This window comes from Halichoerus grypus, chromosome 4 (genome assembly GCF_964656455.1).
Source record: "Halichoerus grypus chromosome 4, mHalGry1.hap1.1, whole genome shotgun sequence".
In the NCBI taxonomy this organism is placed as follows: domain Eukaryota; kingdom Metazoa; phylum Chordata; class Mammalia; order Carnivora; family Phocidae; genus Halichoerus; species Halichoerus grypus.
Genome location: NC_135715.1, coordinates 33,779,061 through 33,798,319, shown reverse-complemented (window position 1 = coordinate 33,798,319; position 19,259 = coordinate 33,779,061). Strand labels below are relative to the sequence as shown.

The 19,259-nt window shown below is 35.3% G+C and overlaps 1 protein-coding gene across 3 annotated transcripts in view; it reads right to left on the bottom strand.

Annotated features, from left to right (window-relative positions):
* Nucleotides 1-479: 479 nt before the first annotated feature.
* DIS3 (DIS3 exosome endoribonuclease and 3'-5' exoribonuclease) overlaps nucleotides 480-19,259 on the bottom strand; it is a 28,345-nt gene continuing 9,565 nt past the window's right edge. For all 3 annotated transcript variants that reach the window (XM_036073105.2, XM_036073107.2, XM_036073106.2), the window contains 17 exons: nucleotides 18,961-19,128; nucleotides 18,013-18,177; nucleotides 16,762-16,875; nucleotides 16,494-16,631; nucleotides 15,804-15,950; nucleotides 15,151-15,267; nucleotides 14,788-14,889; nucleotides 13,526-13,590; nucleotides 13,354-13,438; nucleotides 11,183-11,310; nucleotides 8,463-8,549; nucleotides 6,500-6,656; nucleotides 4,967-5,181; nucleotides 4,687-4,855; nucleotides 4,396-4,554; nucleotides 3,610-3,732; nucleotides 480-2,953 (listed from right to left, as the gene is read on the bottom strand). In XM_036073105.2, the coding sequence (XP_035928998.1) occupies nucleotides 2,870-2,953; nucleotides 3,610-3,732; nucleotides 4,396-4,554; nucleotides 4,687-4,855; nucleotides 4,967-5,181; nucleotides 6,500-6,656; nucleotides 8,463-8,549; nucleotides 11,183-11,310; nucleotides 13,354-13,438; nucleotides 13,526-13,590; nucleotides 14,788-14,889; nucleotides 15,151-15,267; nucleotides 15,804-15,950; nucleotides 16,494-16,631; nucleotides 16,762-16,875; nucleotides 18,013-18,177; nucleotides 18,961-19,128 (2,223 nt within the window). In that variant the 3' untranslated portion in view covers nucleotides 480-2,869. The remainder of the gene's footprint in view (nucleotides 2,954-3,609; nucleotides 3,733-4,395; nucleotides 4,555-4,686; nucleotides 4,856-4,966; nucleotides 5,182-6,499; nucleotides 6,657-8,462; nucleotides 8,550-11,182; nucleotides 11,311-13,353; nucleotides 13,439-13,525; nucleotides 13,591-14,787; nucleotides 14,890-15,150; nucleotides 15,268-15,803; nucleotides 15,951-16,493; nucleotides 16,632-16,761; nucleotides 16,876-18,012; nucleotides 18,178-18,960; nucleotides 19,129-19,259) is intronic.

Below are 19,259 nucleotides of genomic sequence, written 5' to 3'. Positions count from 1 at the left end.
GTTTTAAGAATATGTGGAATTGTGAGGGTACTATTTTATTTTACATAAAAATGTGACTATACAGATGAATTTACATTTATAACCTTTGTGAAAGAAATAAATCTTAGATATAAAACATTAAAGAGGTAGGAAGGAGATTAAGCAGGTTTCCAGAATTTTTCATTGATTCGTTCATTTCTGTGTACAAATTCTTAGTTCCAATGGTAACTGTTCTAATTACTACTTTAAAAAATGTAAATACTAGAAAAGTAGTACTAACAGCATCTTAATATCACATATTATTAGTGGGATAAGTATGGGATGCCCAGGATATATCTCCACCCCTAGGGTAGGGACATCCTTTTCCAGCTCAAATTTGGCTGGGGAGAGGAATAAGAACCTGAGAGAACTAAGAAAAACAGTGGGGACCAGGCGACGGAGTGTCTGTAGGGCTATAAATTTAGGCCTTTTATAAAGTTATGGTTGGGCAGACACAAAACTAGTTTTTTAAAATGTTTATGTTCATGTTGGGAGTAGAAGTGATACATACATTTTTTAGAAATATTCTTTACCTCTGGAGAATACATACTCATATTTACAAACCACCTTTTAAAAATCTCCTTCAAAAGGGAGGAATAATTCATATGCAGCCCTAGGAAATAATAACATACTATCATTTTGTCATTTTCTTCCTTTTTTGCACCTTATAACTTTACTGCTAGTCTGTAAAGACCTTTCCTTCCTGTGTACCTGACTCATCGTCTCCCCCGGCACACTAACCATTAAAGCTGTTAGTCACTAGGTCCACTGCTAAAGACACTCCATTACGAAGTTGAGTCCCTAATCACACAGGCTTTAGGATCAATATAAACTTAAGTAACTGCTATGCTATAAGAGGAATTCTAGTTCCTAAAGGTAGGAGCTTCCCTGGCTATGTCTTTTTGATAGCACAAGTCAAGAAACAAGAAAGTAGTGATTATAGTTTGGATTCAAATCCATCCTGTCACTTACTACTTGATCTGGGCCATAAAACCTTAATCTTCTCATCTAGTAAATGGGTGGGGGTGGAGAGAGTCTTACCCAACAGGGCTTTTTGAGTGTAATATTCCATGTACGCTGCTTAGCATAAAAACTGGCTTTAGAAGCATTTTAGATTACTGAGGACTGAGACTTTGGGTAAAAATGAGGATTCTGGTCATCTTGCCCTACCCAATAAGGACTAATGCCTGAATTAGACCTTCCTCATAAATGAGACCCAAGAAGACAAACATGGAAAGATAGAAGGTTAGCCACTGCCTTGTTTAACCAAGAAACCTCCCTCTCCTTCTGTTGCAAGTAAACTCTGGGCTGTCAGCAAAGGATGTTTAAATGGTGGGGAGGTGGAAATCAAACGGGTTTTGTGACACATCAAAGTTCTCAAATTTGAATTTTCATTGGAATGGAGCCATGCTTGCTTCCATCCTGTCTGCGGCTGCTTTCCCGCTGTACAAGGAGAGTTGAGTACTACGGTTGTAACCGAGACTGCTGAGTCTAACACGGCTGGTCCTTCACAGAAGAGGCTTGCTGACGCTTGCTCTGGGGCGTGGTAGCCCGTTACTTGGTCCCAAGATCACTCAAAGTTATCTTCGTTCAACTGAAACAAGTTCTGCCTCAAGATATGGATGTTTTCCTCAGTAGTAGGAGACTGGAACAATCACTTAATCTCTGAGGGCCTAAATGACTGGACACATGGTCATTATTCCCACTCAGTAGACCTGTTGATTTATTTGCTGGTCCTTTCTCACTGGACTGCAAGCTCCTTCAAGGCAGAGAGAGTTTACTTGACTCCATGATGAGCCTGGTACATTGCAAGTACTTTAGAAAATGAATAAGCAAAGTAAAATGTTGTAACTATCTCAAAATATTCTTAAAAAACACTTAATAATTACCAATCTTTGTGATGAACAAGGCATACCAAATCATAATATTTACTTCAATCTGTTCCCCTTAATATGTCCTTACACAATCCCCCCTTTCCTACAAAACCTGATACATACACAGTTTAAAAGCTGTTCATGACCTACTTTTTATAAATAACATAATGCAGACGTTTAAAAAAGTGCCATCTGTATTTGCTCTTTGAGCCCTAATGCCTTATTTTGGGGGAGATGTGAGCTTAAAGGTCAAGGATGATGATGATCATACTTATTATCTGGTATTAAAAACAACTTATTCTAGTCAGCTCAAATATCCTTCTTCTTGCCTTCCTACAACATTCAATTCCCAAACACAGCTGTTCAAGGACCACTAATAAAAAATGCAGAAAGCTTTTAACAGTTAGGGAACACTTCATACAAATTAGGTAAATTAAAGATGGCAAAGGACTGAATATTCCTTGACAAATCTTGATGTCATTGTCTTGAAATCTAAAAACTACCATATCAAACATGGACAGCTTTCAAGTTAGGAAGAACACATTGTTCCTGACTTCTAAAAATGTTCTGTTTTCCTCCACAGGAAAATGATAGTTTTTTTCTATCAATATTAAATAATCAAATTACTTAAATTAATCTGTTCTTTAGTGAGCAGATGAATGCTCCACTTAAACGGTCTTTACAGATCCCTGAGGTTGCTATCTTGTCACTATTTAAGTGATGGATATTCAATTGAATTTTTATGCATAATTAGTTCAGTTCAATCTAGAAATGAAGTACCATGATGGGACAGACAGTCAACAAACAGTTCAATAAAAATGCAAATTTTTAAAACCATTACAATGTATTTAAAAGTAACAAACTATTACACACATCCTAGGTTTAAAAGTGTTCTCTCAAGGTTTTTTGTTTTGGGTTTTTTTTTTTTTTCGTTTTTTTAAGGAAACCAGTCTTCGAAGTTTCTTTGTTGACTGTAGCTATTTCTCACATTTCTTCTTCTTTCTCTCTGGTTCATCAATGTCCATGTTTGGAGTATTAGCCGAAATGCTTATTCCTCGTATCTAAAGTAATGCAAACGGAAAGGTAAGGTGAGTAAAAGCATAAAATAAAGAATGAATCTCATTCTCATCTTCTCCGTCCCCACTGACACTTTCAAGTTTAAAAAGATGTCAAGGGAGAGAAGGGGAAAGGAGGTTAATAAAGGTCTTCCACACAAAGTATACATATTTCACACATAAGTAGTGGCTCAAAAATGTAAAAGACAGACATAGTCTCGATGGGTGGGAAGCATGTCATTTGGAAAGTGTGGTTTAACTAGAACACGTCCAGTTTATCCTAGCTGACCACTGTGACAGTCAGCATCAGGGGCCTCGGTGTGTTGGCGCAGAAGGTTAAGAACTAGTATCTTAGGGTGAAACATACTTAATCTTTAAAAGTGCAGATTTCAAAACTGATAAAAGTGAAAAGGGACCAGGGAGGAGATCTCAGACAGCTCTCTGCCTTTGGTACTGAGGACGTTTTCCAAAAAATCCCAAATGTCTGGGATCCCACAGCCTAGGGAAATTGGTGAGAAAACAATTTGCTATGCAAATATCTGGCTCCCACACTACTTACGAGATTTCTCTATTCTTGAACAGAAATAACTTATATCCTTCTCTTTCACACAATATATACTTTTTTATACCATTACAACATGGACAGTGAAGTTTGGTCTTACCTGTGGTTCTACCAGGGACATTCGGATTTTCTGATGCTGAAGATTAGATGAGTCTAGCATGATTTTCACTTTAACTTTATCAAATATATGAAACACTGTATCCTCTATTTTAAGGGAAGGTATCTAAACAAAACACATTTTACAATTTTAAATTGCTGTCTTATCTTGAGGTTTCACATTAAAAGTAAGTTTAAAAAATTATTTCCATATTTAATAAGCATCTAGGTGTGCAATATTACAAAAACCATTTACCTAGTAACTTCACTAATACATGACCTATTTATGTGTATACTTCCCCCTTTCAGTAAGATGGTCCCAATATATATGTTCATTAATCTCAAGATTCTCACCCCATTAATTAGCAAATTGTTGGTCTACCAGAGGAAAAGGTACTGTGGGCAAAGTATGCTGTTTTGTAGTTCTATTAAAGTTAGGGAAGTAGAGATTGTGTCAGACAAGAAACATTGGAAACAGGCTTAAAAAATTCCTCTGTCTGAGCTCTAAGCAGCCATTTATTCCTTTACTTTCATGCATCTGTCCAATTGTGCAAAGCATAATTCAAGTTTTTCTTAGAGGAGGAAACTACATGGTGTAAAACAAATCAAGGACAACATCTGTATGTGGGATGATACACTGAAGTGAGAAATTATGAACAGAATAAGCTTATTAGTCTGTGCAATTAAGTTCTGTAGGATACAAAAAATAATTTTATCCTTTCTAGGTACCCTCAAAGAAAAAGTACCCACTCCAAAAAAACCCCAAATAAAACCATTAAAAATACTGTACCTCATCATCATAAATAAGCCTTGGCTTTGGTTTGTCCTTTTCTTCAAAAAAGACGGTACCTTCTAAACCATACTTCGGAATTAACACCACAATAGCATTCTTTCTTACAAATAGAATATAGGCTTCTTCACTTACTATTCCTTTGCTTTTGAAAAACAACTGTAAAATAACATATAGCCTTATCAAGGACTGTCTTACAATATTTTTGAAATTAACAAAAAGTATTTTGAAATTAAATTGAAAGTGAACAAAACGTCATCTCCCCTAATATTACTGACAGAAGGCAAATACCTGGGTATGAAAAGCCACTGATGCCCGTTGGGCATACTGTGCCATTTTGTGCCGGAAGTTGAGATTTTTACATAAATCTGCAAGCTTGTGTTTGTCTGTCAACTCTGGATAAGTACAGTCAGCCCCAATAGCCACAGCCAACAACCGATGGACGATGATGTCTGCATATCTAGATACATGAAGGAGAAATAAGAATCATGCTATGTTAGCATTAAAATAGCTTTTTACAATTCAAAATTAACTATTTTCTATCTCCTATAATTTTATCAGGAAAAAATACCTTCTGATGGGTGAAGTAAAATGTGTGTATATCGGCGATGCTAAGCCGTAGTGATGAAAATCATTATCCATTCCAGAGCAGAAGTACACAGCCTGCATCATACAGCGAGTGGCTAAGATCCTCAAGAGAGTGTTGAGATACGGGAAAGTCGCAGAATCTGCCCGGTCCAAAGAGTCAGCCAAGGACTTGGCTGTATCAGTTTTAATTTCCAAATTCTGAGAGTAAAGAAGAGGGAAAAAGCACCCTATTAAACATTTTAAAATCAGTACCATGGTGTCTTCAAAATACAACAAAATCAGACAGAACAAATATGGTGTTTTTGACCAGATAATAAGTATTTACATCTTTTGTCCTTAACCTAGGAGAACTAAAAATAGCTTATAAAAAGTCATGATTGTTTTGTGCAACATCAAAGCTTAATATTTTCTGAATGTGTCTAAAGGTACTGAAGTACCAACAGTCTGAAGAAGTTTCAAAGGGAAAGGATGGTGGTAGCTGTAGTGCGATTCTCAAAGTCCCATTTGTGCTTGCCTGTTCTTTGTTGGGGTAGGAAAAAAAAAAATCAAAGCAGATCTGGTTTCTTTCTAGCATGTCTGGTTTTCCTCTGCAGATATTTCTTTACCTTCCATTCAAGGTAGAAGTAAAGGCCAGAGGCAAAATAAAACTGTATTGGTCACTACAGCTCAATATGCTGATACATCAAACTGCTGTGTTCTATTTTGGGAGATGAGGCAAATATACTTAGATCCTCCTTGCTCTACCCAGGTCTTAAGGAAGAAATAAGATAGTAGGAGAAAATTCTCCAATTTACAGCATAAGCCTTAGAGCAGAGGAGAAGTTGATTCTGTTCTGATGGATAGGGGTAGGAGGCCCACCATAAAGATCTGAAAAATCAGAAACCAACATCATTCTGTTAGAATAATACCCTGAGACCCCACACTACTTCCAGCTCCTCATCTGGACAGGAGAGATGGGACCTGAACAAGTGATCCAAAGAAAACCAATGTAAGCCACAGTCACCACAAGGGTAAGGGTAATTATGCCTAAATGAGGGGGAGGATACAGTAGCCTTCCTATGTTTTTCCTTTTCCCCAATGTATGCAATAAATGGACTTCTTTCTTAGGGACATGATATAGAGAGGGCTTAACTGAGTTAAAGATAAGAGGGAAAACAATTATTTCTAAGTCTCTCAAGTTAGGCAGTTCAGAGGAGGCATGAAATAATACAGGCATAAAGAACACGTATAAAGGCAAAGAGATATGGAAGAGCTTCATATGTTTAGGATACTGCAAATAACTTAGTGTGGAACTTCTGGCTGTAGCACAGGGTGCTCTCTAAAGACATTAAAGGATTTTATTCAGCAAATGATTTTAAAGTTAGATGATTTTTTTTTCTTAATCAAAAGTACCACTGGCATATTTTTGCATCAGAAAACAATGGAAACTTTCATGCAGACGCAAATATAGATTGTTTAGTACAATGGACAGATCACAACTCAAATACAGATGATTTTGCAAACTATGCGACCTTACCTTGGATTTAGCTGCCTTAACCAGAATTTCGTAATTTGACGGAGGGGGAGCTGGGTGTTTTCGAAGCAAGGCGTGTTCTGAAAATTCTTCATGAATTTTTTTTGCAACAGAGATATTGGCCAGTAACATAAATTCTTCCACCATGGAATTTGTTTCCCTGCCAATGGAGAAATCATTAAATAAGGAAAAAGATTCTGAGACTTTTATAGATCACATTTATTCCCAGGCTACCTTTTCTACCAACGAAACAATAAAAGTATTTCCTACGTAAACATCTGTATGCGTGTGTGCACACGTGTATTTTTCATAACCTAACACTCATTTCTCAGATGCTACGCTGACAATCTCTTACTATACATCTACTGCATGAGTAAATCTCATGCGAGAGACTTTTAAATTGCATTTAAATAATAGAACCTTTACTAACTCTAATAATATATAAAATCTAAACCAAAAGAATTTTCACCTTCTTTTATTAAATCTAAAGAGATTTTTACTTAATTATAAATCCATAAAAATAAAGTTTACTAATAAGAATGAAAAACTATTTAGGTCATACAAATTTGGGCTTAAAAAATTAAAATTTTCACCAATAAATCACCAAAATGAAGAAATACTTGCAATAGCTATTCTGGGTATTTATTATTGGCCTGGCATTGCACTATGCTGTAAAATATTGATCTATCTGTATCCATATAGAGAGAGATTTATGTTAGTCCTGTTTTGCAGATGAGAAAACTAAGGATGTGTAACATTATTCTCTTGCTCAAAGTTGGAGTTAGTAGTAACAAGACCCAAGCCCACATAACTGACTTCAAAACTCTTAGCCAATTTGATATTGCTCTTTATTCTCTATAGTCTATGTCTATTTAAAACTTAGGTTAGTAAATGATCTGTATTCTGTTGTAAATTGTACTTTCTTTTTCCCAAGTCACTGAATGGGCATTATATTAATCTTTAATTCAAGTTTCATTCATCTTATAAACTTCTTGACTAGATTCCTAAAGTATATTAATTTTTTAAATATTAGGAAGACCTCCAATCATACCTTTAAGACTAAAGACAATCTCTTAGAAATGTGTTGTCTTCTTCTTGGTAAGAAGGGGCGATGTTCTACTTTGACAAAGTTAGATTCGACATTTTCCTCAAAAAACCTCTTCGTATTAGGCTCACTGTTCACATTAGCATTAGTTTTATTTATATAAAAGTTCTCCCAAAAGTATTTTTTAATTTTAGCTCTAATAGCTCTACTATAAAGCACACACTGGTCCTAACTAAGAAATTTGAGTATATTCTCATTTTTAACCCTTGGTCATCTACTAAGAAAAGTGTAAATGCACATTCATTTTAGAATTACCTTATAAAAGGCAGGGAAAAGAGGCCTAACTGATTTAACCAAAAACAGCCCTGCTTCCTAAACCTAAACCAAATCAATACAATGGTAACAACAATAACATCTGAGCACTCTTCACAACACCCAGTGACGTAGGTACCATTATCAGTCCTATTTTACCAACAAACTGAGGTGTAAAAAAGTCAAATTACTTGTCTGGAGTTATTGGAAACAGGATTCAAACCGAGGCAGTCTGGCTTTAAAGTACAAGGTCTTGTACATATTTGTACAATACGCTCTTCTACACTAAATACTTAAGAAATTAACCAGGGCAATCTCTTACTTACCACAACTATTACTAGTCAAGTTCTAATACACCACACATCAAGACCAATTCAAACTGGAAATTCTTCTATTATAATACTTATCTCAGTTTTATGTAAGAAAAACTAAAAAACAAAATCACATTTACTGCTCTCTGTATATCCTAACTCCAAAAGATCTACAGACACCATAACCCTATTAGAAATAGGTATTTGGGGTACAAATATGTTTTGTTTATTAATATATACACTAGATATTACATTTAAAATAAAAATCCTATCTATGGCCCAGCAAAAATTTACATACCTAAGTTCTTTGGTCTGCAGATCTATAGGATCATGAGTTTCACTGTCCATGTGGAATCGAACTTCTGGAGAAGAAAGAGTCAAAGCCCTGAATAAAAATTAAAGATGTAAATTTAGTGAAGTGAGCCAATAACAGGTATCATTCTGGAAGTGATGCTTTTAAAAGGGAAAATGATGATAGCAAGTGAGTAATAGTTTTTCTTCTGAAGGCTTTAAGACCATCTGCTAAGTTTTATGTTCTATTTTCATTGACAGCTTTGCATCTTACACATCTAAAATGCATTTAAAAAGAGAGGACAACAGGGGCGCCTGGGTGGCTCAGTCAGTTAAGTGTCTGCCTTCAGCTCAGGTCATGATCCCAAGGTCCTGGGATCGAGCCTTGTGTCAGGCTCCCTGTTCAGCGGGGAGCATGCTTCTCCTTCTCCCTCTGCCTCTCCCCTCCGCTCGTGCTCTCTCTCAAATAAAATCTTTAAAAAAAAAAAAGAGAGAGAGGGGACACAACAGTAACACAACAAAATATGAGTCCTTGTGCTTCTGAGATTTTGAGTATGTTCTGTACCCACACTGAGTTTTTACTGAACTACATGGGTTTGTAATCACTTTTATAAATAAAGAAGGTAACTTGGCAGAATTTTATTTATTACAGAAAACAATGTATTGGGGTGAGGGATGATGGAGAGAGAGGCAAAAGGGAAGCTGCCACACATAGATAAGTACCATCAGAAGATCCACAGTTCAAAAGTACGTCCACATTCGCTGAGCCAGCGAAGAGACTGATAAACTACTACCCTGATATGTACACATACTGAGGCTATTGATACGGAGTGCTACGTGTCAGATAACATATTAGACTAAATGCTTTACAGGAATGGTTCACTTAATGAGTTCCCAAGTTCTCCTGTGAAAAGTAAATTCCAACAAGGCGAGTCAGGTTTCTTCACACCTCCATGCTATTTCCATCAGGTTAGCTTCAAACCAACTTAAAGAATTTTAATGAAGTTGGGTAACCCTAAACAATCATGGAGAAGGGGGGAAAGTGGAGAAAAAAAAGATGAGATGGTGCAAGCTAATTCTTCACCTTTTCCCTCAATTCTTCAGCTCTATTAGAAGAACTACCAAAGGAATACTAGAAAGAGAATCTTGACAGATATTCCTTTCTTGCCATGCAGTCTTTACAAGATTCTACACTAGATTTAGTCTGTTTATCAATACATCTGACCTAAAAAGCAAGGTATAGTAATCACATTTTGATTTTTTTCTTCATAAAACACTTAAAATGTTATGGATAACATTTTAATCCATAATATTCATCCTTTAAGATAGACATAAAATAAATATAAAACAGAACATATCCTTTAAGAAAGTAAAAAATACCAATTTTTTTACTGATTGTCTTCTCAATTTTCACCTACGGCTGAGAAGACTCAATGACCTGTCCTTACCAGTACACGACTATCTAGTTACAAAATTAAAAGTAGAGACAGTTTTTGAAGTTAAAAATTATCTTTCCCTTACTAATCAGGAGAGGCTAGTTACTAATGCAAATTTCTCTTACCATTTAAAACTACCAAAATAAATGTTTTCAATTTGCATTTTATTCATTTTGCTTTTAAAACAAACTTTCTAAAAATATCTTCCACAAACTTTCTTCTGATGTCTTGCATACTGTAAAGCTTTGATGAACAAACACTTGCTGAAAAATGTGTTGTTTTGTGTCCTTTTTAGTTTCTTTGGGTTTAATGCATCCAAATTATCCTTACACAGCTGCAAGTTTTATATTTAGGATCACATTGAATATTCCCAGAAAACTGACCTGTGAGTAGAGATAAAGATGGCTCAGCATAACCACCTGGAAGAACGCGGTCCAGTGGAACTTTCTGCAGCGACGGAAATGTTCTCTATCTCTACACTGTCCGATATGGTAGTCACTAGCCGTAAGTGGCTACTGAGCATTTGAAATGTGGCTAGTGTGACTCAGGAACTAAATTCTTTATTTTCTTTCATTTTAATGAATTTTAATTTAAATAGACAATAGGCACATCTTCTGAAAGAGCACAGATTTAGAGTTTGTACTCCCCAACAAAAGCACTTTTAGTAACCATCTGTGACCCTACCCTGGATGGGCATGGGAACCCAAGACCAACATCTGAAAGGTTCATGTACTTGCTTTACTCTGATGGTTGATGATGTCTTTTAAAAATCAAATTTCTTTTAACTACTTTACTTCAACAAGTTTGGGGACTTGGATATTCCTTATCTTATACTATTGTAGCTAGGCAAATCCCATTATGTAATAGCTAAAAGACACACATCTGCTACTAGCTATCAGATCTTTGGGCAGACTGCTTCTGTATAAGTTTGAATCATTTAAAAAATGAAGGTGTCTCAAATCACTTCAAACTCTCAAGTGGAAGAAGAAGTTCGTCTACATTTATTAAATGTCTAAAAACCAATGTTCAATATTCTAACTAAAATTAGAAACAATCCATAGAAAAGTCTTAAGGAGCTCCTGCCTCCCTTGAAATTTTCTCTAAGATCTTTAACTCCTTAGCATAATAAATTACAAAGACAGAGCTAGAAGAAAAAGAATGTCTCTGCCTGACTTTCTATTCAGCTCATTAAATAATCTGTCACTGTCCAGGATAAAACACTTTGAAGAGTTCACAGGTTATCTTATTACCACAATAAAGACACTTCTTAATAAATATTTTTGAAATATACCCTTTTTCGATTCTTCTTTTTTTCAAAATTTTAGCTAGTTTATTTAGTCCACGGAGACTAGTGGTAATATCATCATTCATGGCTGCAGAATCAATTCTCATCTGAGCTTCAGCATATGTAAGGGAAGCCTAAAAGGAAAACCGTATGTTAATATAATTCTTATAAAAACTGGTTTATAGGGCACCTGGGTGGCTCAGTCGGTTAAGTGGCCCACTCTTGATTTCGGCTCAGGTCATTATCTTAGGGTTGTAAGCTCAAGCCCTACATGGGACTCCATGCTAGGTGTGGAGCCTGCCTAAGATTCTCTCTTTCCCTCTCTCTTTGTCCCTCCCTGCCCCCCACTCTTCGCGCTTTAAAAAAAATTAAAAATTTAAAAAAATTCTTAAAAAATGTAAAAAAAAACTGGTTTAGTGTAATTTCATATTTGCAGTACATAAAATCTATGATTTTGGAAAACCTAAAATCAATAAGAAGAGAGAGAGTCCTAGCTATAATATTTATACTGCAGACCTATGGTTTTTGGTTCATTAATTTGTATCTGATGCACTACACAACATAAGCAAACTTACGTTAAAACAAAACAAAATGGGGGTGCCTGGGTGGCTCAGTCTGTTGGGCATCTACCTCTTGGTTTGGGCTCAGATTATGATCTCAGGGTCATGGGATCTGGCTCTGCACTCAGCAGGGAGTCTGCTTGGGATTCTCTCTCTCCGTCTCCCTCTGCTTCTCCCCCCCCCTTCACACTCTCCCTCTAAAAGTAAATGAATCTTTTAAAACAAAACAAAATGATAGCATTTTTTGGTAAATAAATTGCTTAAACTTTACTTTCACAGTTAACAAATAAATACTTAAGTACACTAAAATAAAAAGGAAAGTCATATTATTCTGTGACAATGACTGTAAAGTGAAATCCTCCCCAGATGATCACTACTTCCTTACTCAATGACAAATAATTAAGAATACTGTAATAGCCTAGACATCATGTTTTACAGAAAAAACTATGAAATATCCCAAATTAAGTATCTAAAAATGAGACCAATCACAGTAAAAAAAATCCCAAATAATTTCCAATTATAATCCAAATATACAAATAGTGCTTCTGTTCCCATTTCACACCTTATGGAAAACTACCATTTTTTAGCTTATCAAAAAAAAAAAAGTAGGGGCGCCTAGCTGGTACAGCTGGTTAAGCGTCAGGTTTCGGCTCAGGTCGTGATCTCCGGGTTGTGAGCTCAAGCCCCTTGTCCAACTCTGTGCTCAGCACTGAGTCTGCTTGAGACTCTCTCTCCCTCTGCCCTCCCCCTTGCACTCTCTATCTGAAATAAATAAATAAATCTTAAAAAAAAAAAAAAAAAAAGTAGTGTCCCAAGTAAAAATCAGGAATAGCATAAGAGGGTTAGATGATGCAGGAGGCCAGGTGAGAAATCTTAGGAGAGCCAAGTTATCTACTAGGGACTAAGAGGTCCCCTTCTAAAAATGTTTTCTGTTTTATGTGCAGTGAACTTTTTTCATATAACTTTGTTACACTGACCAAGTCTGGGAGAAAACTAAACTCATCCTTTTTAAAAATACAAATCGAGGAAGGCTTAAATCATTCATACATCACTATCTGTCAGTCCAACACTGCTTTCCTTTCCAACCACTAGTTCATCCAAAACTGTTGAAAGCAACTAGATGATGGCAAATGTCAGAGAAAGACCAAGGGCAAAGTGAGAACATAACTGAATCTGGGCAGATTTCCAAAAAAGAGAACGATGAGAACGTTAGCCTGGTTCCATTCTCTCTGACCTGAGACCTCAGGCTAGTTCTGCTGAAATCCAAGGAAAATTTATGACATCATTTCTCTGAAAATTTGTGAGTATCACAAGATGGTATACATGACAACTTTGAAAATACTGACCAGTTTATACATTGGAACAATTTCAAATAGTAGCGTTCCTGAATTAGGGCAAAAAGTCATCTACTTAGTCTTCTCAAGTATCCAGGCTTTGTGAGTTTCTGAATACAAGGCAACCGCATCAAAAATTAAGCAGATAACTGGAAAAAACTAGATCTTGCTACAACATTTGGGAAAAATTTAATTTAGTAAACCTGACTTTTTCAAAACCACCTAGTAACACTGTTAAAAGTACCAAAGATTTTAAACATTTAATATTAACCATGAAACCAACCTTTGAATTAATGGCACTTTTGGTAAACCTCACTTTTAAGATTTCAGCATTGTGATTCATTTCCCAAATACATGAAAATGCCAACCTATGGGGGAAAATAGACAGTGTTTGTTAATGGGAATCCGTTAAAATAGTAGATACTATGCTCTTATGAAAAAACATGCATAAATACCTGTCAACATTACATCTTAAGGAACATAAATTAGAGCTAAGCAACTCTGGAACCATGTCAATCCTCTGGAATAGAAAAAAATAGAGTGGCAGATTACTTAACCATACCCATACATTTATTTGACCTTTCATTCTCAATAGTATTAATTTAACAAGGGGGGAAAAAGGTCTTTGTGAACAGAACTGAGAAAATAAGAAGTAAGTCTACTTCTAGAAAAGTATTTCCACACAACTGTTACAAACAGGACACAACAAGAGGAAACCGGACTTCATGTCAGTGAACCTAAGTGTGCGTTCTCTCCACAGCCACCAAGCTGTCCTCCAAGTCTGCAATCTCTGCCCTATATAATAAGTTTGTACTAGATAACAGACATAAGCCTTAACAGTTCTACGACTGGATCTTTCTCTAATGCCTGACGCAAACTACATGGTGTTTTAAACATACTGAAAAAGAGAGCCAAAAAACTTTTACAGAAAAAAGCTACATGGAAGAACACTGACAATGTAGACTAAGTTTAACAGTCCCTTCTATTCTCACAACTTTTCTCTGTAAGTTAATGGAAGACTACTTTAAAAAGAAGACATGGTAAATGATGACAAAACAGACTCATGACTAAACTTTTGAAGCAACAGTAAATACCCTAGTTACCCAGAGCTAGGAAGTTAAATGCTACACAACAATTTACATCAACCAAGTCTACTTGTTATTTGGGCCACTCAATAACCAAACACACTGCATTATTTTCACTGATTTATGACCACCTTCTTCTATGTAGGTCTTTTATAGCTAATTCATGTACTATTCCAGACTGTTCAAGAATGCAAAAGTGCCCATGGTTTTTACAATCTAACAATGCAAAACTCACATAATAGTTATTCCTCATATTTCACCTCAATACTGAGGCTAGAAACACCTTTCTCAGGAAACACCTCAGATGATTTTATTATTATTAAAATATTTTTATTTTAATTATTAAAAATAAAATGGATGGGGTGCCTGGGTGGCTCAGGTGGTTAAGCGTCTGCCTTCGGCTCAGGTCATGATCCCAGGGTCCTGGGATCGAGCCCCACATCGGGCTCCCTGCTTGGCAGGAAGCCTGCTTCTCCCTCTCCCTCTACGTTACCCTGCTTGTGCTCTCTCGCTCTCTCTGTCAAATAAATAAATAAAATCTTTAAAATAAATAAATAAATAAATAAATAAAATGGATGAGGAAAAAGTTACAAGCATGTGTCAAAATTCCATTTTAAATTTGACCCACGTACCTTTTCACAAAGATACACAGTTGTTCCCCTTCTGGCTGACTCTTGATCCAAAGCATTTCCTGGCCTAATAAAATGGCTAACATCTGCAATGTGAACACCAACCTGAAAAAGATAAAAATAAGAGGATGTCAACATGTTTAACTGGGTAAAGGTACTAATGGAGTTCTAATGAGAAGAAATGGAGCAAAACTGAAAAAGGATGGCCACATTTCCCATTTCAATTTCTGATACATGCCCCATTAGTCTCTGTAGTTGCAAGTGACTAGGCATGAATAATTCATAAATTCTATAATGGGTCAAAAGAAAATAAACTCAAAAACAGAACTATATATTTGGATATGAACGTCACTACAACAAGAATACCTCCAAATTTCCGTTTTCCAGTTCTCTGCAATGTAGAGCATCATCTATATCAGTACATCCTGGAGGGTCCACACTACAAACACACAGGTGTCTCAGGTCTTCTCGGTTTTTCATATCCTAGAAAATGCCACATTGTTAAAAAATAAAAAACTATTTTGGTAGTACAAATGAAACATAGCTCTTAAGAAATCAATAATTTCTTTCTATATATTTTAAAAGGAACTTTGTTTTATTTGTTAATAATAACCACACATTATGATTTGTAACTTGTGGTTTCTTCACCTTTGAATAATTTGACGTAAGCTAGTGTTGATTCCCCAGAAAAATGTATCTTTCAGTAAAATAAATAATTTTTGTAATACCTAAGAGTTCTGTACCTAACTTAAATGCGGGGGAGGAGAGGACTATGGTTTCTGCTTATTTAATTAACTATTTGTAGGCTCCATGCCCAGCGTCAAGCCCAACCTGGAGCCCAATGTGGGGCTTAAACTCAACCTTGAGATCAAGACCTGAGCTGAGATCAAGAGTCGGATGCTGCTTAACTGACTGAGCCACTCAGGCGCCCCAGTTTCTACATGTTTAAAAACACATACAGAAACCAAATTAGCTCAGATATAGTAATTTATAACGTGACTACATTCTTTTCAATTTACCTTTTCAGTAATACTCCAGGGCATCTTTGGAAGAAAGCTAAGAACAGCCTGTGAAAAAGGCTGATGGGGAACGTCATGCTCCAGCAACAAAACTTCTGTTTCAGTCTCTTTATCTCCAACGTCACCTAAGTTTTTTACAAAGTGTCCCTAAAACCAAAAGGTATTATTAGAAAGGTGAATTTTACAGCTTTTTGTTTGGTATATGTTATTATGACATTAAATTCTTAGACATTTATATATCACTTTGGTATTTCTAAATGTTTCCAACGCTTCTTAAAAATGAGTCCATAAAGCTCAAGTGATTTATGATGGAGACTTCCTGAGAGTTCAGTTCTTACATAGCGAAGTGCTGTCTATTTCCTATGACCTTTTAAGTTTAAAATGCTACTTCAAATATAGTGGCTTCAGAATTAGTAGAATCTACTTGGGTTTCAAACACTATTTTTGTAACCACTATCAAAAGTTATTTGTTAGGAAACTTGAGTAAAAATAATCAAATGATTTGCACTGGAATTTCATAAGATTAATTTTCAAATAAGATGTACTACTTATCAGGTAAGTTTGTGAAATATTCCTGTACTTCAGTATGAATTTTATTACAAAAGCAGATTTTATTTTCACTAAAAGAAGCAATTTTATACCCAATTCTTAATTGGATATTCTAAAAAAATATAAATCATTCAAGCTTACGTTTGGATATCTGGAATTTCTGGGCCAACCATCAATAGCAACAATAATCCTCCGTCCTTCTAATGCAGAAGCCTGTCTGGTTTCTATTCGAATTCTAGGGATTCTCCTATCAGCAGGGGTAAAGAGATGTCTTCTTGACTAAAGAAAATTAGGAGAGAAGATTTTACACACAGACATACAAATCTGAGGTTGGGGGCATGGGGAGGGCTCTAAGTTCTATTTAATGGGTATCATTTTTTATTTACACAGCAACACACTCTCTACTCACCTCTTTAATATCAGACTTGGAAAGCATGCCACAATATGGTCTCCAATTTCTTTTTATTATTCCTACAACTCTACCTGTGGGCTTTAACATTTTTTCATTTACAGCAGTCTTAAGCTGAGATTTATAAAGAAAAAGAAAAACGTTCAGTTATTTTTCCTCTAAGTATAATGAGACAATTTCTCTTTAAAATCAGAATATGAATATGGATACTAATACTTCCACGCAGTAAATTATGACATAGTTACAGAATCTTGATGCTTTCAAAATTCTATATCAGAATATGCCAAACCAAGCCATGGAAATAGTTCCATAATAATAATACACTACAAAAACAGATAATCAAAAAACAAAGAAAAAATATAAATATAACTGAATAAATATGTCAGAACTCAACTGTTCAGTTTTAATATGAGAATTTACACACACACACACATATCTGGGAATTAGTAGACTAGGATTTTAGTAGTAGTTTGCCTTAAATAGCCATGTGGCATCTATTAATTCATTAAAAATACTTGTATCTTTAAAAGTTCTTCCTTATCCAAAATAAAAACCCAAATAAAAAGATTATTTATTAGAAATAGCCGAAGGACTTTATGGTATTTCAACACTCTCCTATGGCTTAGACTCTACAAGGATAATACTATAATAAGACTCCAGAGCACAATGAACAGAATTCTTATAAAAAGGAGAACTACTAATGTTTGAATTCCAACTATTTGTATTGTTCTTATAATCCTAAAATATAGAAATAAATGGGTCATGGCAGGTAGACTTTAGATCATAAGAAACAACTGAAAGCATTCTCTTCATAATAAATATGGTAACAGAGAATTGACCCTTATGTAAGGGCCCCAAAGTACATCTATTATGCTGATGGAATTTTAACAGTACATAAAAATAATGCATAAAATTTCCTATTTGTATTTACCTAAACCTCACTAATTCAGACAAACCTAATTCAGACAGATCATGTCCCTGAACGTCAGAATTCAAGTTTCATACTCGTTACAGTCTTTCTATATTTAAACCTGTTTATTGAGCAAAGTGATAATAATTTAAAAGAAGACTATTTAAATATTTGAGGGAAAATAATCAACTATGTGTATGAAATGTATTAAACCCAGAGAACTATAATCTCATTCAGTAAGTCTGAAAGCAGGAAAATTTGTTTAATTTGCTCTAAAGCTAAAACACTAATGAATTCTACAAAGCTACACAGACAAAAGATAAACCTGTTTGGTTTCATACAATGCGTTCTCTCTCCTCTTCTTTTTCCACATCATCTTCATTTTGACCTTCATCGTGTAAAACCACAGAAGATGGTGCCACCCACTGATTCTTGGGAAGAAGTTCTACAGCCACAATATCTTCATGAACAGCTCGGTTTAAATTTTTAAGTCCCTGTAAGATTATCTGTGTAAAACAGCAAATGGCACATGCTCAGATATTTTTAATTGCAATATAGTAAGGGGAAGATTACCTAACAGAAGGAAAGATATATTCTGAGTGTTTCTATGTATCTCTATTTCTCCTTTGTATTTTTTCTTCTTCTATAGTGCCCCTTTACCCCATCCTCTTAATTTCTCAATATCAAGTAGAGAAAATCCGTCAGAAAATACAGGTTGTATTCATGGCTCCACCATAACCCTTACATTAGCACCAAAAAGACCTTGGGAAAACTTCTCTCTAAATCTCAGGGTCCTAATTGGGTAGAATGAAAAAAGAGTACCCGCTTTCATAGGCACAGGTGAAGATTAAATGAAATGCAGCATTCAAAGCAGGTAGAACAGTATCTGGCAAATAGTGAGCACCCAAAAATGATTCCTATTTGCTTTAAAGCGTGTGAAGCCCAGTGGAGCATTTATATGTTATGTAAATAGCATTTTCCATAACTAGCCATAATACAGAAAATAGAGGCATCCTATGATTTTCTTAATTGTTTGATTAGATTTTTATTCTCTTAAAAGTGGGGTAAATAAAAAGTTCTTTTCTTCCATAAGCAGCTCTCTAAGAAAGTGATTCATTCTATTATCTATGACCTCTTACATAACTGCCTTTAAGCTGATAAACTAGAAGGATAGAGTAAGTTTAAATTCTCCTACAAAATTTTAAAAACTTATGAAAGAAAATCGTGAACAGAAAATCATGAACAGAAAGTGTTTTATTGTATATGGAATTTATGTACACAACACTTGCCTCTTTATCTTCTTCAGTGTCTCCATGAACCCATACTGTAGCTTCTAAGTAATTTTCCCTGCTTGCTCTAAATGTTCCTTGAAGGTATGTACCAGATTTTATGCCTTGTTGTAGCTTACTTAAAGGAAGATGCTCTGAAAATATTATTCTTCCACTTTCTATTTCATTCTGTGAAATGAGCAAACCACAAGATGTAGTTAGTATGTAAATCTTCCTTACACTCAATAGACAACTATTATTATCACTATCAGGTATTTAAAAAAAAAAAATCCACAGAGCACCTGGGTTAACTGTTCAAC